Source organism: Ursus americanus, chromosome 16 (assembly GCF_024610735.1).
Source record: "Ursus americanus isolate L20-20 chromosome 16, mUrsAme1.1.p, whole genome shotgun sequence".
Taxonomy (NCBI): Eukaryota; Metazoa; Chordata; class Mammalia; order Carnivora; family Ursidae; genus Ursus; species Ursus americanus.
This window is the reverse complement of record NC_142142.1, coordinates 12,637,733-12,661,988: the sequence shown is the minus strand read 5'-3', so window position 1 is coordinate 12,661,988 and position 24,256 is coordinate 12,637,733. Positions and strand designations below refer to the sequence as shown.

Genomic DNA, 24,256 nt, shown 5'->3' with positions numbered 1-24,256 from the left:
CGGGGCCCTCGTCTTGACCGGGAACGAGAATGAATCCTCCTTACCTTGGAATGTGTGTTCCTGATTCATAACATGGCAACTGTAACTTCTACCCACTCAGCTTAGAAGCACAGAGGGCCGAGATGAATTCTGAGCATGACTTGGTCTCTGACAGACTACCAGCCCAGTTCCGCTGATCCCTAAGGGCTGATGTCCCAAGGGTCTGGGACATTTGGGCCAAAACTCAACTCCACCTACAGCACCGGCAGGCAGCCCCTGGCCCAGCCTCTGGCCCTGCCTTCCCCCCTGCTTCGTTCCCCCAGATGGGCAGGGGTGGGGTGGAAAGGGCTTTTGCGTGCCTCTCCAGCTCCAAGAATAGGCTGGCACCTGCGGAGACTGGGGGAGCTGCCTCCCCCTTTTCCTCCTGGCCAGTGCCCAAGTCTGTCCCAGGAGAGGCCACACACCTGCACCGGGTTCTCCCAGGGAAGGAGGAAAGAATGTGGGAGCAGCCGTAGCCAGTTCTGGGCAGTCCAGAGTTCTCGGGGTCTGAAAAATCCCCAGATACGGGGGCTCTGGCTTCACCCGATAGGCGAGTCCCCCTGACAGGATCTCCTCGGGCAGCCCGGAGTCTGGGTACCTGCCTCTCGGGGTAATGAGAGGTCCTTCCCTCTGCTGGTGCCTGCATCTGGGCGTCGTCCCCACTGCTGGTCCCAGCTCTACCCTCGGGGTCCTCCCAGTCCTCACCTTTAACTTGCAAGCGCCTCAGCGTAGCACACTTTCACCTCCCGTGGTGTGTCACACAAGCCAACAGGGCACGGGCTCTACCCTCCTCACTGCCCAAAGGGCACAGCCACCATCACAGCCACAGAGGCAGAAAGAATGACATCTTTAAAGACTTCGCAGAACCTATTTTTATTCCTGTTTGAGACCCTGAGTCTCTTCTCTCCACGTAGAAGGGTACAGCAGTGTCAGGGCACAATGAGGTCACTATCTGCTCCTCACCAAACCACCCCCCAGCCCCTAGGCCAGGCTCAGATGATAAGGCGCTGAGCCAGCCAGCTTTCCTCGGGTCACACGATGGCTTCAGGAGAAACACATAGTTGCAGTAAAATAAGGATTCTCTATCTTCACCGGAAAGGGGATGCAAATGGTGGCATCTCAGGCACTGAGGCAGGCGAGGGGAGATGGGGTTTGGGGGTTAAGGGTCTCCCGCTGTGGGGTGGGGGGGGACTGTTCTCCCCTCTATGCATGGACAGTCTCTGATCCCATGCCAGGCTGCTTCCCCCCTACACTCCCCTCAAAGTCCCGCCGAGGGTGCAGGCAACCCCATCCGGCGGCTCTGGAATGCTCTCAGCCCAAGAGGTGGCCGCAGTACGACACACACGCCCCAGATCCTGCTCTGCTTTTTACACTGCAGAGCGACAGGACCGTCCGAAAGGAGCTAGGAGGGACATGCTATTTGATGGCAAAACACTAGAGCTGTGACGTTCAGCCCCGTCACGTAGCCTGCTGGGGGGACGGAGGGACAAGGCCCAGAGAGTGTCCGTCTACACTGCTTCAAGTTGACCAGGACACTTGGGTGAGAGACATCTTAACAGGAGTGATCGCAGTGTCGGGGCCTGAGGCCCAGTGTCAGGCGCTTGGTTCTCACCTCTGTCTTTGCGTCTCTGCACACCCTTCAGGCTGAGAACCGGTGTCCCAGAAGCTTCCTCTCCATCTTTCCTGCCCTTGGAAGGGCCTGTGTTCAGGGCTGGACCTGCCCCCACAGCCTCCCTCAGACCCCACCTGGCAGAGCGCCTCTGCCTCGGTCCCCACCCAGTTCCCAGAAGGAAAGGGTCAAGGCCTCCCCTGCGGTGGGCTGGGGCAGGGTCCACATTAGAAGACCAGTCTGTGGAAGTCACCGCCACTGCCACCGGCAGGACTGCAGCCTCCCGGAGAGCCTTCGTCCTCATCCTTGTCTTCGTCGAAGCCCCTCCCCCAGTGCGGAGATGCGGGGAGTGCAGAGATGTAGGCCGCCCTGCTTCGGGCCTCCTTCTCCTGCTCCTGGGAACACAGATGCGGGGGAGGGGGGGAGGCTTAAAATTCAGGCTCCCAAGCCAGTCTTCCCTGCACTGTGCCCCCAGCCCCACCCTAGTGCCATCCAGCAGAGCATTTCTGAGTGTCCCCGTGGTGCCCAGGGCCAAACACAGAGGAGCCTCAGCTTCTGCCCTCGGGGAGGATGGCTGGGATGGCTCCATCCTTCCACCCCACATCTAGGCTGCAAAACCATGCTTCTCCCAGTAAAAACTCCTAGCCCCTTGGAGAAAAGGAACTCACGCACACAAGACTGAGTCACTGACAAGGACCACCTGGGCGCCGGGGAGGACGTGGTGCAGGGACTTCAAGGATCACGTCACACCACACAGGGTTCCCCTGGTGTCCGGACACAGGTGTCCAGCTCACTGCCCCTCAAAGCACTGGGAAAGCACTTGCCTGTGAGAAACCTCTTCCCCGGGCTGAACGGAGGCCAGCCTCACAGACGGTCCTTACCCACGGCCCTGCCTCTGCCTGGAAGGCCCAGCAGAAATGTAAAGCCGGCCCAGTGTCCTCACAGACTCCGGCCGCTGCTGTCCACGCGGCCCAGTGGCACTAGTCTGGTGGGTCGGGGCTCTGCTGTTCCAGCTGCTAAGTATTCTGATCCCACCCCTGACTCTAAAGAGGGGCAGTACATGAGAGGAGGTTCTGGGCAGCGTGGTCCCCAGGTGCCCCCGCAAACCTCGACTTCTCACCACACGACCCCACGGTGCCCCTCGCACACTCAGGACAAGGCTTAATAAACAACTGGGCATACTGGACGTCGGCTCCTCTGAAGTAAGGGGTTCTCTCTCCCCACCAGTATATTCCCAGCATAAGGGGTCAATGAAAGGGCAGTGAAAAAGGAGACAGAGCACCCTCCAGGCCGGAGGCAGTGCAGGGAAGCCCGCCCCCCAGATTAGCTCGGAGGCCCCGGCGGCCCTGCTCACCTGCAGGTAAAGGACGTTGTCTTTGGAAATGGCCTCCATCAAATCTTTGTGGAGCGTGGGCTCCGTCCGGCCTCTGGGAGAGCCCGGCTCGGCCTCGGGCCCCTCCCCGGGCCGCTGCCGGTAAAAGAGCACGTAGGCCGTGTCCTTGGGGAAGAAGGAGGTGACGTTGCTGACGGACTCGAAGGAGGAGAAGGACACCCGGGTGTCGTTGAACAGGTACCACTGGTGCTCGGGCTCCGGCCTGTCGGCAGCGCCCAGAGAGGGGGCCGGGCGGGCGGTGCCCTCGCGGGCGTAGCAGTAGTAGTGGCCGCTCTCCGAGGACACCCCGGAGTGCACGACGACGCTGCACAGGTCGTAGGCCTGGCCGCGGCCCCCCGCCAGCGGCAGGCGCAGCAGCAGGGGGACGGCGACGTCGTCCAGGATCTTGCGGCGCCGCATGGTGCGCAGGTCGAAGGAGAAGCGCAGCAGCGTCAGGATGAGGTAGCGCGGCCCCCGGCTCAGCTCCACCGCCCTCTCGGCGTCCTGCAGCGAAGCGCAGGGCTCGCAGTAGTAGCGGTTCTCCGCCGTCAGCCTCTCGGGGGACAGGAAGTAGTTGACCAGGTCCAGGACCGAGCGGGAGCCCTCGCCGGCGGGGGCGGCGGCACCCCTGTGGCTCCCTGGCCCTGGGCCGTCGTCCTCCTTCTCCTTTGTGGTCTCGGCCTCCTTCTCCTTCTCTGCCTTCTCCTCCTCCTCCTCCTTCTCTTTCTCCTCTTCCTCCTCCTCCTCCTGGGTCCTTTCCTCCTCCTGTGCTTCCTCCTCTACTTCCTCCTCCTTCTCCACCTTCTCCCCACTGCTCTGCCCCCCACGTCCCTGGGGGCCCAGGCCTTCAATGTCCAGGACGGAGGGGGGGGCATCCCCCGTGACACAGTGTTTCCTCTGCCTCCGAGGACCCACCCTGCTTGGAACCTGGGCTGGGGAGGGTGGGGGCGGGTCCCGGCCCCCGAGGTCCTCTGCAGGGAGCATCACCGAGCCCAGGCGGCGGCGGCGACAGCGCTCCGTGGGGGGGAAAGCGAGAGAGAGGTCCGTGAAGGCCTCCTCTCTGGAGGAGACGTTGAGGCAGCGGAGACAGCGTATCCGCGTCACAATCTTGCCTCCGAACATCTTCTCCACAGACGTGGGGCTTGGGCTGGGGGGCTCCTCGGGAGGGGAGGGCAAGCTGGACTGCTTGAGCTTTTGGCAGATCCTCGTCCCCGTCTTCTCCTCTTCATGCAGCCTGGAGCAGAGAGCACGGGGCCTTCATACATCGGCACAGATCCACTCCCAGGGCTCAGGCCGATCTGGGCCATCTGCCTAATCTAGGAGCCACACGTTTGGACGTACACACAGAGTCTACACATGCGTGTGCAAACGACATCCACGCATACGCACTCACGAGCCAAGCACACGTGCACACACTTCCCTCCACACAGGCACACAAACCCGCCACGTGCAGACGTGCCCCCTCTCCATGCGCTGTTCCGAACACGCGCACACGCACTTGGGCAAGCGGAGCACACGCGTGCGCACGCGCTGACCCCTCTCCAGCTCCCAAAGGTCCCTCACACGCAGCCCTGCCCACCCCTCACGGCACCCATCTCCGCGCCTTCCACGAATACGGTGCGGCACCTGTTTCCAGCGAGAGGCCACACAGCCGGAGAGGTGGGCTCTCCCACAGGCACCCTCCGCCAGCTCTGAAGCCCCCGCACAGAGTCTGGCCCCCCTTACCGGTCCAGCAGGTACTTCAGGTACTCTGAGCAGTCCTGCTGGGTGCCGGGGCTGAACCAGGGTGTCCAGGATGCAGAGAGGAAGTTCTCTGGAGAGATGGCAGGCCGCTAGGACCAAGGCAGGTGAAAGGCAGGGTCAGGAGCAAGAGGCCACTCACTAACCAGCTCTGCCATGTCCTGAGCCTGAGGGACCCTGGGGAAACTCTGTCCTCAACTTCCCGGCCTCCTCCCTGAAGCCCTCCTCATTCCTCGTTGTGTCTGACCCATCCTCTCCCACCAAGTCCATGCAGCCTATGAGTACGGCACTAGATTCGCAGAGATGCACCAATCCTCCAGGAATTCGCTCCTCCCCAACGCACCTCCTATTTCTTTCCAGACCCTTACTCATTGCCATTCCCTCTGCCTAAAACACCTTTCCTCCATCAAAAGCTTAGAGTTCAAGACCCAGATGCTTGGACACCTGTTCCGTGAGGTCGTCCCAATGGTCCCCTCCCCCACCACAATCAGCTTTTCCCTCCCTTGCATGCACACAACACTGCATTCCCCTCCGTTCAAGTGTCACGGTTGTTATGTGCAGGTCCACCTTCCCCACCAGACTGTGAGCTCTATGAAGCAGGAACCATGGCTTCTACCTCTCCGTGGCCCCCACGGGGCCTTGCATAATGCCTGGCCAAGGGTTTTAGGTTCCACGAGGGCAGAGACAGTGAACAAAACAAACACAGCCCTCGGGGTGCCTGGCAATGCACGTGCCCAAATACGACAGATGAGAAAGCAACACCTACTGCAAGGGCGTGAATCACTGATGGGAGAGATCTGGGCATCAGGACACAGAAGGGGGCGCAAGGAAGCACTCCCTCTTCTGTCCCATAAGGCACTAAACCAACCATGAACCCGTGCCAGCCCCAACTTGGGGCTCAACAGCTTACACCACGACGCAGGGCCTTCTAGCCAGATGCAGGGAAGGGTGTCAGACCAGAGCCTCCTCTCCATCATACCCCGACTCCCCCTGCACTCTCCCCCCATCAACCCCCAACTGACCTGGCTGTGTTCCAGGAAGGCGAAGAGCCACTGCAGCTTGGTCATCAGGGGCTGCGAGTTGTTCTCAGTCAATCTGAGCACACAGTGTCTGAAGCTTCAAAATAAAGCAAAAGCATCCAGGGTAAGCCAAGGGCATCCAAGGAGCCTCAACTCACCCGCAGCACAGGCAACCAGGGCATCCGGCCTAAAGGCGGAGCAGCCGCTTAAAGCTCAGGCCTGGGCCAGAGGCCAGGGAGGAAGTGCAGGTGAACACCCAGCCTGGACAAGGAAGTGAGCCCTGCCGCTCATTCCAGCTGAGAGAGCCCACGACTCTAAGACTCAAAAATTCCAGTGTGCCGAGCTCTACAGTCTCCGAGTGGTGGGGCCAGAGCTCTCTGGCACGTGCTGGTCTGCGCCAGGATCATCCCCAGCCACCAAAGCCACTCACACCCATCTCCTCTTTCCCCAGGAAATGGTGTTCAGACCCACTCAGGGCAGCTGGCCTTGCTCCAACCTGGCCCCTCCAAGTCCGCTCTCACAGCCACCCCCTCAGGGTCCCCACGCCATGGCCCTAAGACCACCTGAGTGGTTCCCCTGCCTTCGAATGAGGGAGGCAGGGGTCAATGTGCGGCACAAAGAGGACATGGCAGGGGTGGGGAGGGGGAACGGGCTCCCAACGATGGGGTCTGATCCTGCCGGAGAAGGGAAGGAGCCTCTGCTGACACCCGCATTGTCTTGGAACAAGCCAATTCCCAGGCCTCACCTGAGCTCCTGTTCTCACAAGCAGCTCTGGGCGGCCAGGTCAGGCACCTTCCCGGCCTGAGCTCACTGCGCGGAACAGCGTTACCCAAGTGTGGTCCCCCTCGCCATCCGTCACAAAGGTTAAGTTCAGAAGCTGAGTGAGCGGTTAGGAACGTGTACGTGTGACCTCACTACAACCCTATAAACACGTGATCATTGTTCTGGTAAATCGTCTGACTGTATTTTACAAAAATTAACATTGTCTGCAGCAGACTGTAAAGTGGAAAAACGAGACCTTCACCAGGTCTGAGAAGCGCACCCGTGAGAAAGTGCTAGAGATTTAGCTACAACCTCCCCTTACTGGAACCTGAAGCTCAGAGAGGAGAAACCTACTTGAGGTCATACCATAAGCCAGGGCGAAGCTTACCTGCACTGTTACTTTAAAAAAAAAAAAGATGCCTAAGTGTGGTGTGGGTGAAAGAAGAGTCAAATGGATCAGTAGAATATAACAGAGCGCCCAGAAATAGACCCCCACAAATACAGTCAACTGACCTTGACAAAGGAGCAAAGGCAAAAAACAAGGGAGCAAAAACCAGTCTTGTCAACAGATGGTGCTGGAACATTTGGACATCCACATGAAAAACACACACATACACCTAGACACACACCTCACACTCATCCCAAAAAATTAACTCAAGATGGATCAGAGACCTAAATATAAAATGCAAAACTATAAAATTCTCAGAGGGTAACACAGGAGAAGACCTTTATGACCTTGGGTATGGTGATGCCTTTTTAGATGCCACACCAGAGACATGATCTGCACAAATAATTAATAAGCTGGATTTCCTTAAAATTAAACTCTTCTGCTCTGTGAAAGCAAACATCCAGAGAATTAAACGACAAGCCAGAGACTTGGAGAAAATATCTGCAAAAGACCCATCTGATAAAGGATTGTTATCCAAAATATACTAAGAGTTCTTAAAACTCAACAGTAAGAAAACCAACAACTGATTTAAAAATGGACCAAATATAGAGGGAGTGAGGGTCCAAGTCCGTAGCACAGTAAGATCCAGAACTCCACAGACACACCCAATCCATGGCCACCTATGGATTGGTTCCCTCTGAGAAAGATCTGAAAACTAGAGGAACTGCTTTTCCACAACAAAGGACAGAAGGACCACCCTGAGATGGCTAGGAGGGGCAGAGACAGGGTCTTGCAGAAAACCCCACGCCAGGGGCATAGATGCAACAGGGAGGGGCGTCCCTAGACAGGTGCTTCTTCTTTTTTTTTTTTTTTAAGATTTTATTTATTTATTTGACAAAGATAGAGACAGCCAGGGAGAGAGGGAACACAAGCAGGGGGAGTGGGAGAGGAAGAAGCAGGCTCATAGCGGAGGAGCCTGATGTGGGGCTCGATCCCATAACGCCGGGATCACGCCCTGAGCAGACGCTTAACTGCTGTGCCACCCAGGCGCCCCTAGACAGGTGCTTCTGCCCGGGGACAGAAGAGCTGATGCCTCCCAGCTGGCACACAGAGCCTGGGATCTGCACTGGAGAGAGAGGAGCCTCCACAGCACGTGGCCGGCAGAACCAGGGGTCCCCAAATGCTCTACTACACTGAGCTTCCCCCCTGGAGGGCGAAAACACAGTGGTTTGCAAAGTACCTACACTATATATCAGATCGATTTATTTGCTGATCTGGAGACAACAGCTGGAGGAGCGGGGACAGCTGAGAAGCTCCCTGCTGACGGGGGCGGCGGGGCCACCACTGTTGCACGGCACGCAGGCCGCCCGCACAGACAGGCAAACCCGTCCAGGCACCCACCCTCCACCGCCTCGCCGGGACAGACAGGAAGGAGCAAGTGTGACCCCAGCATTGGCTGAGCTGGATAACACAGGCGGCGGCACTGTTCCCCTGCTCCCCAGCTGGGACAGACGAGCGCCTACTGTCACGGACTGCTCGCACTCCCTAGCTAGAATCTGCTAGCGCGGCGGCCGCAACGCTCCCCGGCCCCCAAGCTGGCGCGTGTGTACAGGCGAGGCACTCTGCCACTCACTGCCAAAGCCCAAGGGCCTATGCAGTCATGCCATTCTTCGCTGGCTTTCTGAAGCCGGCAAACAAGCCCACCCCCTACGCTCTCTGGCTGCCTTGCTCAAGCAAGTGGGTACGCACCATCCGCACAGGAGATGCTCCCTGAGCACCTGGCCCTGGTGGCCCAAGAGGGCTGGCGTCAGGGAGCTCCACAGAAAGGTAACACACACAAGACAGTTCCTGGCAGGCTACCACCGCCAGGGCACTGCACCAACAGACTGAAACACAACCCGATTCTGCCTGTGAAAAAGGCCAAACACCTAGCCCGGAGCATCAGCCTAAGGGACAGGCTTCAGGTTTCCCACCTATCTAGAGGCTAAGAAAGCACTCCCCAGGGACAGGAGCAAGGAGACCGATCCTAGCGCACACCCTTCGCCTCACTCCAGCTGGAAGAAACTCCCAGAAAGGAGCTTGTCTGGCGCCCTGGTTTTTAACACTGTTGTCCAGGGGACGCTTCCAGATCTGGTCTGGAGGCCAGCAGGGACTATTATTGCAGCAGCACAGGACCAAATATATTCACATACTTTACAAGCTACTGCCTGGGAGTCTGGCTTCCCATCACCTGAAACGAGGTGTTAAATGGGATCCCTCCCCTTGGATCACTAATAGGTCTTGGCACATGCTCATATAGGGCCCTATCAACAGGGACAGACGAAGAATAAATCAGGTGATTGAGAAAAATCACAGTTCAAGAGATAACCAAGAACGAGGGCAAGGGTGACCAAGAATCACCACCTACAAAAGGCCATGCCTTCAAGACAGAGAGCGGCTGTTCTGCCTGATACGTAGAACCAGACAGAGAGTGAAGCAAGACGAGGAAAAGGAGAACTGTGCTCCAAACAAAAGAACAAGACAAAACGTCAGAAAAAGACCTTAAGGATACAGAGATAGGTAATCTACCTGATAAGGAATTCATGAATGAGCATAAAGATGTTCACCGAGCTTGGGGAAGGGGGGGTGGGGGCTAGACGAACACAATGAGAATGTCAGCAACGACAAAACGGGGTAGTAAGAAGGTCCCAAACGGAAGTCACAGAGGTGAAGAACATTAACAACTCAAATGAAAAACAGACTAGAGCGGCTCAACGACAGAATGGACGAGTTGAAAGAAAGCAGCAAGGGGGAAGACAAAGCCGTGCAACTCACCCAGACGTAGAAGAAAGAAAGAGCCGGGACACATATGTGAAAAAAGAGGCTGAAGACTTCCCTAACCTGGGGAAGGAAACAGACGTCCAAGTGCAGAAAGCCCAGAGAGTTTCAAATAAGATGGACCCAAAGATAGCCCCAGCAAGAAACATAATCATTAAAATGTCAAAAATTAAAGCATCTTAAAAGCAGCAAGAGAAAAACAAATTGTTACATACAAAAAATTTTTTCAAATAAAAATAAAACCCTAAGGCTACTAGCAGCTTTCTCAGCAAAAATCTGACAAGCCAGATGAGTGGCATGACATATTCAAAGTGCTAAAAGGAGAAACTTTCAACCAAGAATACTCTACCCTGCAAGGTTATCATTCAAATTTGAAGGAGAGAGAAAGAGCTTTAAAGACAAGCAAAAGCCAAGGGAATTATTCACTACTAAAAAGGCCTTATCAAAAATATAAAACAGACTTCTTCAAGCTGAAAAGAAATGTCACTAATAACAAAAAAAAGCACAAAAGTAAAAGTCTCACTGGAAAAGCTGAATATATAGTAAAAATAATGGATTAATCAGTTATAAAGATAGAAGGTTAAAAGGTAAAACTCACAAAATTAATTGAAACTGTAATAATTAGCTAATATACACACAAAAAAGATGTAAAAAGTGATATAAAAAACACGAAACTAGGGAGGCGCCTGGGTGGCTCAGTCGGTTAAGCATCCAACTCTTGGTCTCGGCTTGGGATATGATCTGAGAGTTGTGAGATCGAGCCCTGTGTCAAGCCCTGCACTGGGCTCTGCGCTCAGCAAGGAGTCTACTGGAGATTCTCTCCCTCTTCCTCTCCCTTTCCCCATCCTCTGCTTGTACACACATGTGCTCTTACTCTCTCTCTCTCAGAAACACAAAAAAAGAAAAACATGAAACTAGGGAGGAGAGTAAAAATGTACTTTTCAAATGTGTTCAACCATTAGCTGCTATCAACTTAAAATACAATGTTATTAGATAAACAAGACAATGCCTGCGAACATCACAGTGACTACAAACCAAAACTTACAGTAAATACAAAAAGAAAATGAGAAAGGAATCTAACATACTATTTTAAAACATCATAAAGCCACAAAGGAAGAGAAAAAGAAAGGAACTACACACACAAGCAGAAAACAATTAACAAAATGGCAATAAATACATACCTCTCAATAATTACTTTAAATGTAAATGGACTAAATTCTTCAATCAAAAGTGTGGCTAAAATGGATAAAAAACAATACCCATCCATACACTGCCTATAAGAGACTCACTTCACAGATAAGGACATACAGACTGAAAGTGAAGGGATGAAAAAAAAATACTGAAAAGAAAGCTGGTAAAACTGCAATCAGAAGGGGGAATGAAGCATGAGAGACTATGGACTCTGAGAAACAAACTGAGGGCTTCAGAGGGGAGGGGGGTGGGGGAATGGGATAGGCCGGTGATGGGTATTAAGGAGGGCACGTATTGCATGGTGCACTGGGTGTTATACGCAACTAATGAATCATTGGAACTTTACATCAAAAACTAGGGATGTACTGTATGGTGACTAACATAATATAATAAAAAAATATTATTAAAAAAATAAAATAAAATAAAGTGCCTTGACAGTTGTAAAAAAAATTTAAAAAAAAAACTGCACTTGCATCAAAAAAATGGAATTTACTTCTTAATCCAGTCATCTGTTGAAGGGCATCTCGGCTCCTTCCACGATTTAGCTATTGTGGACATTGCTGCTATGAACATTGGGGTGCATATGGCCCTTCTCTTCACTACGTCTGTATCTTTGGGGAAGTTGTGGTCCATATATACAATGGAATATTACTCAGCTATCAGAAAGAATGAGTTCTCAACATTTGCTACAACATGGACGGCACTGGAGGAGATAATGCTAAGTGAAGTAAGTCAAGCAGGGAAAGACAACTATCATATGATTTCTCTCATCTATGGAACATAAGAACTAGGATGATGGGTAGGGGAAGAAAGGGATAAAGAAAGGGGGGGTAATCAGAAGGGGGAATGAAAAATGAGAGACTATGGACTCTGAGAAACAAACTGAGGGCCTCAGAGGGGAGGGGGTGGGGGAATGGGATAGGCTGGTGATGGGTAGTAAGGAGGGCACGTATTGCATGGTGCACTGGGTGTTATACACACCTAATGAATCATTGAGCCTTACATCAGAAACCGGGGATGTACTGTATGGTGACTAACATAATATAATAAAAATAAATAAATAAATAAAAAATTTAAAAAAATGGAATTTACAACAAACACTGTAACAAAAGACAAAGAGGGGTACCGCATAATGAGAGGGGTTGATCCAGTAAGAAGATATAATATTTATAAATACGTATGCACCTAAAATAGGAGCACCAGAATATATAAAGGAAATATTAACACACTTTAAGAGAGAAAATGAGAACAAAACAACATTAAGGGATTTTAACACCTCACTTAAATCAATGGATCAACCATCAAGACAGAAAATCAGTAAGGAAACATCAGCCTTCAACAACACATTAGACCAGATGAACTTAACAGATAAATACAGAACATTCCAACCAAAACCAGGACAATACACATTCTTCTCAAATGCACATGCTACATTCTGTAGGATCCGTCACACATTAAGCCACAAAAGAAGTCTCAATAAATTCCAGAAGACTGAAAACATATCAAGCATCTTCTCTGACCACAATGGTTTAAAACCAGAAATCATTTACAAGAAGGAAAATGGGAAAACCACAAATATGTCGAGATTAGACAACGTGTTAAAACTGAAAGACTACTGGGTCACAGGAGAGATTAAAGAAGAAATTTTTTAATTATATGGAGATAATTAAAACAGAAATACACACACACAAAAACAACAAAAACAAAAACAGACATACAACATACCGAAATCTACGGGACGAAGCAAAATAAGTTCTGAGAAGGAAACTCAGAGCAATACGGGCCCACCGCAAGAACAAGGAATCTCAAACCATTTAACTTTACACCTAAATGAACTAGAAAAAGAAGAAAGCTCACAGTTTAAAAAAAAAAAAAAGGAAATAAAGATCAGAGCATAAATAAGTGAAATAGAAACTTAAAGCACAATAGAAATGATGAGTGAAGCTGAGAGCTGGTTCTGTGAAAACAAACAAAATTGACAAACCTTTAGCTACACTAACACAGAAAAAAGGGAGGGTTCAAATAAATAAAATCAAAAACGAAAAAAGTTACAATTGATGCCATAGAAATACAAAAGATCATAAGATACTACTATGAACTATTAAAACAATAAATTGGGCAACCTAGAAGAAATGGATAAATTCCTAGAAATCATGAAGAAATAGAAAATATAAGTAGACTGATGACTAATAAGGAGATTGAATCGGTAATCAAAAAAGTTCCAACAAACTGAAGTCCAGGACCAGACACTTTACTGGTGAATCCTACCAAAAATTCAAAGAATATGAGTATCTAGCCTTCTCAAATTCTTCCAAAAAACTGAAGAAAAGGGAAAGCTTCCAAACTCATTTTATGAAGCCAGCATTACCCTGATACCAAAACCAGACAAGGACACCATCACACATAAAAAAGAAAGGTACAAGCCAATATCCCAATGAATATAGATGCAAAAATTCTCAACAAAATATTAGCAAACTGAGTTCAACAATACACTGAAAGGATCATATACCATGGCCAAGTGGGGTTTATTCCAGGGATTTAGGAAGGCTCAACACCCACAAATTAACAATGATACATCACACTGACTAAATGTAGTGTAAATTTCATATGATAATCTCAATACAGAAAAAGATTTTGACAAAATTCAATATCCACTTACGAAAAAAATTCTCAACAAAATGTGTACACATGGAATGCACCTCAACATACAAAAGCCCACATATGACAAACCCACAGCTAACATCACACTCAACAGTGAAAAGCTTAAAGCTTTTCCTCGAAGAGAAGGAACAAGGCAAAGATACTCAATATCCCCACTTTTATTCAACATAGTATTGGAAGTCCTAAGCACAGCAATTAGGCAGGAAAAAGAAATAAAAGGCATACAATACACACTATATATACACACACACACTATATACACATATTTTCCATACACACACACACACACACACACACACACACGATGGAACACTACTCAATCATTAAAATAAAAAAAATAATAATAAATTAAAAAATAGGGCAGCTGGGTGCCTCAGTCAGTTAGAGCATCTGACTCTTGATTTCGGCTCAGGTCATGATCTCAGGGTCTTGAGATCAAGCCCCACGTCGGGCTCCAGGCTCTTTGGGGAGTCTGCTTGAGATGCTTTCCTCATCCACCCTCTTCAAATAAATAAATAAATCTTCTTAAAAAACAAACAAACAAATAAAAATCATGCCCTTTCTGGCATGGATGGACCTTAAGGTTATTAAGCTAAGTGACATAAGGAAAACAGAAAGGGCAAATACACCACGATTTCACTTATGTGTGGCATCTAAGAAACAAAACCAAGACTCACAGACACAGAGACAGACTGGTGATTGCCAGAGGGGAGCAGGAGTGTTGGTGGGGGTGAAATGGGTGAAGGGAATTAAGTACAAACTTCCAGTTAGAACTAAATCACGAGCATGGAGAATACAGTCAAAAATCCTGTGTTAACACAGTAAAGTGACCGACGGTAACTGGACTTCTGTGGTGATCACTTCCCGAGGTGTACGGATGTCAGATCACTGTGCTGTACACCTGAAACTAACATAATACTGTATGTCAATTATAACTCAATTTTACAAAGGGCCAAACATCTTAACAGACACCTCACCGAAGATCTACAGATGCCAAAAAAGCACATAAAAAGACGTTCCACATCATAGGTCATCAGAGGAACGCAAATTAAAACCAGACGGGTTCTGGTCCAAGATGGCGATAAGACCCTGAGCTCACATCCTCCAGACACCAAATCTACTCCTATTTATAGAGCCATTCCTCCTGAAGAAGGGCTGACTGAAGAGCTTCTGCACAACAGACAGAGAGACCACACAGAGGACACGAAAGACAGAGACGCAGAAACCAATGCTCAAAACCCCCACCACCGACTCTGCAGTGGGGAGGAATAGTCCTGCGGGACCATGAGCAGATCTGCCTATGCTGAGGCACAGAAAACAAAAACAAAAACAAAAACAAAACCCTCACTTTAAAAAAGCAACTACAATATAAAGGAACCAGCCCTAGAACCCTGCCAAACAGCAGGGGAGCTGCTGGAAATTTCTTCAGATAAAGGGGCTGGCGAGTACCACAGTTTATGGTCCCCTCCACCTTGAAAGCACAGACGAGAGCAGGACCCAGGCACCATGGCTGGCCTGCCCCTTCAGTGAGCCCCAGGCCCCTCGCCCACCCAAGGCTGAGCCGTCTCACCAGGTCAACCCCAGCACAGCACACACCCGGTCACCCCTGGTTAGCCTGTTAAGCTGCAGTCATCTCCCCAAGGTGACACAGTCACAAAGGACCCTGGAACACACCAGACCTGCACCACTTTGGCTCCAGATGGCTTGCTAGGGCACCCCCAGCTCGGCGCGCTCCAGGACCTCCTAGCTCACACCTGCTTTGGTGCTAGCCACCCCACCAGGGCACCCTAGCTCACACCCTGCCTCAGCTCCAGCTGCCCCACCAGGGGACCCCGACTTGCCGAACATCCTGGACACAGCTTGCAACCACTCCAGCCTCAGCGGTCTGTGCAGAGCACTCTCAGATGCCCCTACCCACACCCTGCTTCGGCTCTAGCCACCCCAAGGTACCCCTGCACGAAGCACCCTGGCATATCCTGGACCACACGGGCCATAGCTCCAGCCACCCCTCCAGGATGCCCTCTGCACCGAGCACCCTGGGACCACCTCGGCTTGCACCTGCTTCAGCTACGGCTACCCTGCCAGGCTCTGCAGTGAGTCTGGCAGGCAGCATCTAGGTGGTTGGTTGGTTTTTGTTTGAGAGAGAGGGAGAGAGCGAAGCTTAAGGCAGCTCCACGTCCAGTGTGGAACCCAGTGCAGGGCTTGACCCTGAGATCATGACCTGAGCCAAAATCAAGAGTCTGAGGCTTAACCACCTGAGCCAGCGAGGCGCCCCGGGTTTTGTTTTCTTATCCGTTTTATTGCACCGTCCTATGTCTTCTGATGCAGCAGTCAGACCAGGTACATTGAAAGTAATTACCGACAGGTACGTACTTATACTGCCATTTTTAAAACTGCTTCTAGTTGTTTTTATCATTCTTCTTTGTTCCTTTCTTCTTCTCCTGTACTCTCTTTCCTTGTGACTGATGACCTTCCCTAATGGTAAGCTTGGCTTTCTATTTTTTGTGCATTATAGGTTTGGGGTTTGTGGTAGCCATCAGGTTCATATATAACATCCCAAGTATACAGCAGTCTATATTAAGTTGAGGGTCACTTAAGTTCAAACACATTCTAAAAGAACTTCTTTTTACTCTCCCCACCATGTTTTATGTATATGTTGATATAACACTACATTTTTTTTTACTCATAATTTTCTTATTTCTAATTATAGCCTTCCCCCCCGCCCCGCCCCATTTTAAAGAAATCTTTTTAGTGTTTCTTGTAAAGCCACTATAGTGATGATGAGCTCCTTTAACTTTGTCTGTCTGGGAAACTCTCTCTCTCTCCTTCAATTCTAAATGATAACCTTGCCAGGTACAGTATTCTTTATTGTAGGTTTTTTCCTTTCACTGCTTTGAAAGGAAACGTGCCACTCCCCTATGTCCCTGGTGGGGCAGAGGAAGCTCAACTGCCAGCAAGCCGGAAGGTCTGGGGAGCTCAGGGCAGGGGGAGCCCTGGTGCTGGCGTCTGGAGCCAAGGCCGGTGCAGCCTGGGGTGATCCATGCAAACGGAAGCAAGCAAGCAAACAAAAGACGGGATAACAATACTCAGATAAACCTTAAGACAAAAACTGTGACATGAGAAGAAAAGAAAAAAAAAAGGGGGGATAATGATAAAGGGATCAATCCAGCAAGACGATGTAACAACTAAAAGTATCTATGCGGCCAAGAACGGAGCAGCTGAACAACATGCTACTGAACGACCAGTAGGTCAATGAAGAAATCAAAGGGGAAATTTTTTAAAAATGCACGGAGACAAATGAAAATGAAAACACAACAGTCCAAAGTCTTTGGGATACAGCAAAAGCAGTTCTAAAAGGGACGTTTATACTAATACAGGCCTACCTCAAGAAACAAGAGAAACCTCAAACCAACAAACTAACCTTACACCTTAAGGAACTAGAAAAGAACAAAGCCCAAGGTTAGTAAATGGAAAGAAATAATAAAGATCACAGCAGAGATAAATGAAACAGAGACTAAAAAATATGTATCAATGAAATCAAGAGCGAGTTCTTTAAAAAGATTTTTTTAAAAATTGATAAATCTTTACCCAGACTCATCAAGAAAAAGAGAGGACTCAACTAAATAAAATCGGAAACAAAAGAGAACTAACAAGAGACACCACAGAAATACAAAGGATCATAAAAGACTGCTACAAAAAATTGTATGCCAACAAACCGGACAACCTAGAAGAAATGTATAAATTCCAAGAAACATACCATCTTCCAAAACTGAATCAAGAAGAAACAGAACATGTGAACGGACCAATTACTAATAACAAAATGCAATCAGTAATCAATTAACTACCAAAAAAGTCCAAGACCAGACAGACTCACAGGTGAATTCTACCAAACATTTAAAGAAGAGATAATACCCACTTCTCTTCAAACTATTCCAAAAAAATAGAGAGGAAGGAAAGCTTCCAAATATATTCTATGATAAAACAACAACAACAAAGAAAAAACAAATATATTCTGTGACACCAGCATCACTGATACCAAAACCAGTCAAAGATACTACAAAAAACGAAAACCCCAGGCCAACATTCCTGCTGAACACAGATGCAAAAATCCTCAACCAAGTATCAGCAAACTAATTTAATCCATTACAAGGATCATTCACGACAATAAAGTGGGATTTACTCCAGGGTGGACAAATGCCACAATATTCACAAATCAATCAAGTGATACATATTAACAACACGAAGGATAAAAATCTTATGATCATCTCAATAGATGCAGAAAAAGCATTTGGGAAAATTTAACATCTGTTCATGGTAAAAAAAAAAAACTCTCCCTGTGTTAGAACACACCTCAACATAATGAAGATCCTACATGAAAAACCCACAGCTAACATGATACTCAATGGGGACAAACAGAGCCCCTCCTATAAGATCAGGAACAAGAATGACAAGGATGTCCACTCTCACCACTATTATTCAATACGGAACTGAAGTCCTAGCCACAACAATCAGGTCAGAAATAAAAGGCATCCAAATCAGTAAGAAGTTAAACTGTCAGCATTTGCAGGTACCATACTATACGTAGAAAATCCTAAAGACTCCACCTTTTCAAAAACTATCTGAATAAACTAATTCAGTAAAGTTACAGAATACAAAATTAATGCACAGAAATCCACTGCATTTCTATACACTAATAACAAAGTAGCAGAAAGACAAATTAAGCAAATAATTCTACTTACGATTGTACCAAAAGAATAAAAGATCTAGGAACAAACTTAACCAAGAAGGCAAAAGACCTGTACTCTGAAAACAATAAAACAATTGATGAAAGAGATTGAAGATGACACGAATGGAAAGATATTCACTGATTCAAAAAATTAATACTGTTGGGGCGCCTGGGTGGCACAGCGGTTAAGCGTCTGCCTTCGGCTCAGGGCATGATCCCGGCATTATGGGATCGAGCCCCACATTGGGCTCTTCCACTATGAGCCTGCTTCTTCCTCTCCCACTCCCCCTGCTTGTGTTCCCTCTCTCACTGGCTGTCTCTATCTCTGTCGAATAAATAAATAAAATCTTTAAAAAATTAAAAATTAAAAATAAAAATAAAATAAAAAATAAAAAATAAAAAAATAAAAAATTAATACTGTTAACATGTCCATACTACCCAAAGCAACCTACAGATTCAATGAAATCCCTATCAAAATCCAAGAGCATGTGTCACAGAACTAGAACAAACAATCCTAAAATTTGTAGAGAACCACGAGAGACCCTGAATAGCCAAAGGAATCTTGAGAAAGAACAAAGGAGGGGTGCCTGGGTGGCTCAGTCAGTTAAGCATCTGCCTACAGCTCAGGTCATGATCCTGGGGTCCTGGGATTGAGTCTCACATCAAGCTTCTTGCTAAGCAGGGGGTTTGTTTCTTCCTCTACCCCATCTCCCTGCTTGTGCTCATGTACTCTCTCTCTTTCAAAAAATAAAATCTTAAAAAAAAAAAAAAAAGCTGGAGGCATCACAATCCCAGCTTTCAAGATATACTACATAGCTGTAGTAATCTAAGCAGAATGACAGTGGCACAGAAAGAGATACATAGATCAGTGAAACAGAATAGAGACGCCAAAAATAACCCCACAATTATATGGTCAATTCATCTACAACAAAGGAGGCAAGAATATACAATGGGGAAAAAAGCCTTTTCACCAAAAAGTGCTAGAAAACTGGACAGCTACACACAAAAGAATGAAACTGGACCAGTTTCTCACACCATACGTAAAAATAAACTCAAAATGGATTAAAGACCTAAATGTGAGACATGAAATGATAAAACTCCTAGAAGAAAACATAGGCAAGTCATTTCTCTGACATCAGCCTTAGTAACGTATTTTTAGATATGTCTCCTCAGTCGAGGGGGAACAAAAGCATAAAAAAACTTTTGGGAGCACACCAAAATGAAAAGCTCTTGCACGGCAAAGGAAACCATCAACAAAACAAAAAGATAACCTACTGAACAGGAGAAGATACTTTCAAATGTTATAGCCTATGAAGGATTAATATAGGATTAAGAAAAGGATTAATATTTACTATATAAATATATAAAAACCTGTACAACTTGATGCCAAAAAATAATCCAATTTAAATATGAGCAGATGACCTAAACAGACATTTTTTCCAAAGAAGACACAGATGGCCAACGGACACATGAAAAGATGCTCAATGAGATGCACTCATCATTAGGGAGATGCAGATGAAAACCACAGTGAGACACCACCTCACACCTGCACAGTGGCAGAGTCAGAGAGACAAGAAATGAGCATCGGCAAGGATGCGGAGGAAACAGAACCCTGGTGCACTGCTGGTGGGAATGCGAGCTGGTACCACCACTGTGGAAAACAGCATGGAGGTTCCTCAAAAAATTAATCCAGTAATTCCATACAATCTAGTAATTCCACCATTGGGTATTTACCCAAAGAAAACAAAAATACTAACTTGAAAAGGTACACGCACCCCTATGTTTACTGCAGCATTATTTACAATGACTAAGATATGGAAGCAACCCAAGTGTCTGTCTATAGATGAATGAAGAAGATGTGGTATATATATATACACACACACACACACAACACACACACACACACAATGGAATATTACTCAGCCATAAAGAACAATGAGATCCTACCATTTACAATGACACAGATGGATCTAGAGGGTATTATGCTAGGTGAAATAAGACAGAGAAAGACAAATACCATATGATTTCACTTATATGTGGAATCTAGAAAACAAATGAACAAACAAAAGCAGAAAGAGACTCATAAATACAAAGAAAAAACTAATAGTGGCCAGGGGGAGGAGTTTGAGGGGATGGGCAAAATGAGTGAAGGGGCGTGGTAGATACAGGCTTCCAGTTATGGGATGAATAAGTCACAGGGATAAAAGGGAATATAATCAATGTATTGTCATAGTGTTATACAGTGACAGATGGCAGCTACACTTGTGAGCCTACCATAATGTACATTTGTCAAATCAGTATTTTGTACATTGTGTGTCAACTCTATTTCAATAATAAATAAATACACAGAACAGTCAAACTCAGGCAGAGAACAGAAAAGTAGTTGACGGGGACAGGAGAGAGAAGACAGTGATCAAAGGACACAGAGTTTTAGTTATGCTGGATGAATTCTAGAGATTTTCTATAAAACAACAACAAGATACTACTACATACAGTAGTTAAAATCCAGAACACAGGAAACACCAGATGTTGGCAAGGATGTCGAACAACAGGAACTCTCATTCATTGCCGGAGGGAATGCAAAATGGTACAGCCACCTTGGAAGACACCTTGGCAGGTTTTCTTTCTTTTTTTTTTTTTTTAGCAATTTCTTACAAAATTAAACATACTATTACCATCTGATCCAGGTATCGTGCTTCTTGTTATTTACCCAAAGGAGCTGAACCATCAAGTCTACACAAAAATCTCTACATGGATGTTTACAGCAACTTTATTCTTAATCGCCAAAACCTAGAAGCAACCAATATGTCTTTCGGTACGTAAATGGATGCTCTGTGGTACATCCAGATGATGGACTACTATTCGGCACTAAAAAGAACCGAGCTACTAAGCCATGAAAAGAAATGGAGGAACCTTAAATTCATACTAAGAGAAAAAAACCAATGTGAAAAGTACAAACCGATACGAAACATGACATTCTGGAAAAGGCAAGACCATGGAAACCGTGGAAAGATCAGAGATTGCCAGGAACTGGAGGGGGACAAAGAGGCAGAGCAGAGCGGATTTTTAGGGCAATGAAAATATTCTGTATGATACCACAGTGATGGATACACGTCCTTATACATTTGTCCAAACCAACACAGTGTCCAACGCCAAGAGTGAGCATAAACGACAGACTTTGGGGGATGACGATGTGTCAATGTAGGTTCATCCTTGGTTTAAAAAAACAAACTGTCCTATTCTGCTGAGTGATGTTGATAAGGGGAGAGGCAATGCAACTGTGAAGACAGAAAGTGTATGGTAAATCTTGATACCTTCCTCTCAGTTTTACTATAAACCTAAAATTGCTGTTAAACAATAAAAGTCTTCAAATGAGAGGGAGGAGGGATTCTGGGAAGATGGCAGAGTAGTAAGTACCAGGAAACAGTCTCCTGACCTAAACAACAACTGCATTGGCAGCATCTGTCTAATGGTGACGATCTGAACACTCTGGAGTCCTCTGAAAGCTTGCAGCTTGGCGGGGAAGGCTTCCACCGTAAACCGCTACCAGTTCCACCTCTAAGCACAGTAGCCGTTATCCCTCCCTCACCCGCCAGCCAAACGGCAGGCAGCTGTGTACCTGTTTCTAAAACAGCTTACACACAGCCTGCAGGACGCAGGGTGGGTAAAAAGTACTCGATCTCCCAATATTGGGGATCTATGCTCTGACTGCTGCTTCTGATGGCAGAGGTGCAGAGGCAGGCAGCCACTGCTGCCGCACACATCCACCCCCAGGACCACGGCAAGCCCCTCCGCCTCAAGCTGAAGCGACCACCGGGAGATTTAAAGGGCCAGCGCTCCTCTGCCCTCCTTTCCTTTTTAACCTTTCACATTTCAGAAGCCAGACATTAAAGACTAGAACATTCAGACACTGCATAGACAGAGAAAGTGACTGCATACGTCCAAGGAAAGGCTCAGAAACGAAAAAGAAGACATTTTGTTTATACCTCAGGCTGATCGTCAACACAGAGACAGCCTACAATTAAAAAACAAAAAACCAACCAACCCATGGCAAACAATGGGGAAGGGGGAGAATCTGATTTCCAGAGTTACCACATTATTAAAATCAAATGTCCAGAGTTCAATGAAGAATCAGAAGACATACAAAGAAACAGGGAAGTGTGGCCCATTCCAAGGGGAAAAAATAATCCAACAAAATCTGTCCCCGAGAAAGACTTAAGGGCCAATGAATCAAAGACTGAAGTATCAGTCCTAAAGATGATTAAAGAACTAAAGGAAGGGGTGCCTGGGGGGCTCAGTCAGTAAAGTGTCTGACTTGATTTCAGCTCAGGTCATGAAGTCGAGCTGCTAAGCATGGAGCCTACTTAGGATTCTCTCCCTCCCTCTGCCCCTCCCTTCCCTTCTTAAAAAAAAAAAAAAGATGATTAAAGAACTAAAGGAAGGTGAGAAGAAAGTCAAGGAGACAATGTAAACAAAACGAAAATGTCAACAAAGAGACAGAAAACTCAAACGGAAACCAAAAAGAAATTCTGGGTCTGAAAAGAATAGTAACTGAAATGAAAAATTCACTAGAGGGATTCAAAAGCTGATTTGAGCAGGCAGAAGAGCCCCTGAACTTGAAGACAGAACAATGGAAATAATCACAGCTGTGAACAGAACCTAGGAGACCTGAAAGCCACCATCAAAAGGACCAACATACACTTCGTGGAAGTCCCAAAGAAGGAAAAGGGAAAAAAAGGGGCAGAGAGAATATTAACAAATAATGACTGAAAATTACCCAAATTGAATTAAACCATAAGTGAGCCAAGAAGCCCAGCAAACCCCCAAGTAAGATGAATTCAAAGAGACCCACTGAGACACATTATAATCAAATAGACAAAAGGGGAAAAAAAAACAAGATGACAAATCAATAGACAAAGACCAAATCTTCAGAGCAGCAAGACAGATGAATCATCGCATACAAGGGATCATTAATACTAATTATGCAAATAGTTATTTGCAGATTTCTCATCAGAAAATTTGGAGGCCAGAAGACAGTCGACAAACACAAAGTGCTCAAAAAAAAAAAAAACTGTTAACCAAGAATCTGAAATGTGGCAAAATTGTCTTTCAAGAGTGAGGGAGAAATCAAGACATTCCCAGATAAACAACAGCTGAGAGACTCTGTGACCACTAGCCCTGCCCTGCAGGAATGCTCAAGGGGGTCCTGTGGGGTGAAAGGACAGTACTCTGACAGTACCCTGAAGCCATGTGCAGAAATAAAGATCTCAACAAAGGCAAATACATGAACAACTACAAAAACTACCGTTGTTTTAGCAATGGTTTGTAACTGTATTTTTGTAACTGCACTTTATGTTTTCTTTTTTTTTTTTTTTTTTTAAAGATTTTATTTATTTATTTGACAGAGATAGAGACAGCCAGCGAGAGAGGGAACACAAGCAGGGGGAGCAGGAGAGGAAGAAGCAGGCTCATAGCGGAGGAGCCTGATGTGGGGCTCGATCCCACAACGCCGGGATCACGCCCTGAGCCGAAGGCAGACGCTTAACCGCTGTGCCACCCAGGCGCCCCTGCACTTTATGTTTTTAACATTATTTGAGAGTGATACATGTAAAGTAAAAATTATTAATGTAATAGCTAGGAATTTCTCTAACTCTGGTTTGTAACTATCTTCTCCTCTACATTATTTAGGTGACATACATTTTTAAGAATTACTGATTTAGGGACACCTGAGTGGCTCAGTCAGTTAATCTTCTGCTTTCGGCTCAGGTCATGCTTTTGGGCTCCTGGGATTCAGCCCTGCTTCCCGCTCCCTGCTCAGTGACGAGTCTGCTTCTCCCTTTCCCCTTACCACACCCCAGCTCACACTCTCACTCACTCTCTAATAAATAAAATCTTAAAAAAAAAAAAAAAAAGGAATTACTGATTTATGTTTTGGGGGCATACAGAGTATAAA

At 47.1% G+C, this 24,256-nt stretch overlaps 1 protein-coding gene across 4 annotated transcripts in view; it reads right to left on the bottom strand.

The window, feature by feature from the left end:
• Positions 1-875: 875 nt before the first annotated feature.
• The window catches only part of USP35 (ubiquitin specific peptidase 35), a 51,817-nt gene continuing 28,436 nt past the window's right edge, over positions 876-24,256 (bottom strand). For all 4 annotated transcript variants that reach the window (XM_087868186.1, XM_087868184.1, XM_045816260.2 and 1 more), the window contains 4 exons: positions 5,762-5,855; positions 4,725-4,831; positions 2,982-4,233; positions 876-2,022 (listed from right to left, as the gene is read on the bottom strand). In XM_087868186.1, the coding sequence (XP_087724312.1) occupies positions 1,855-2,022; positions 2,982-4,233; positions 4,725-4,831; positions 5,762-5,855 (1,621 nt within the window). In that variant the 3' untranslated portion in view covers positions 876-1,854. The remainder of the gene's footprint in view (positions 2,023-2,981; positions 4,234-4,724; positions 4,832-5,761; positions 5,856-24,256) is intronic.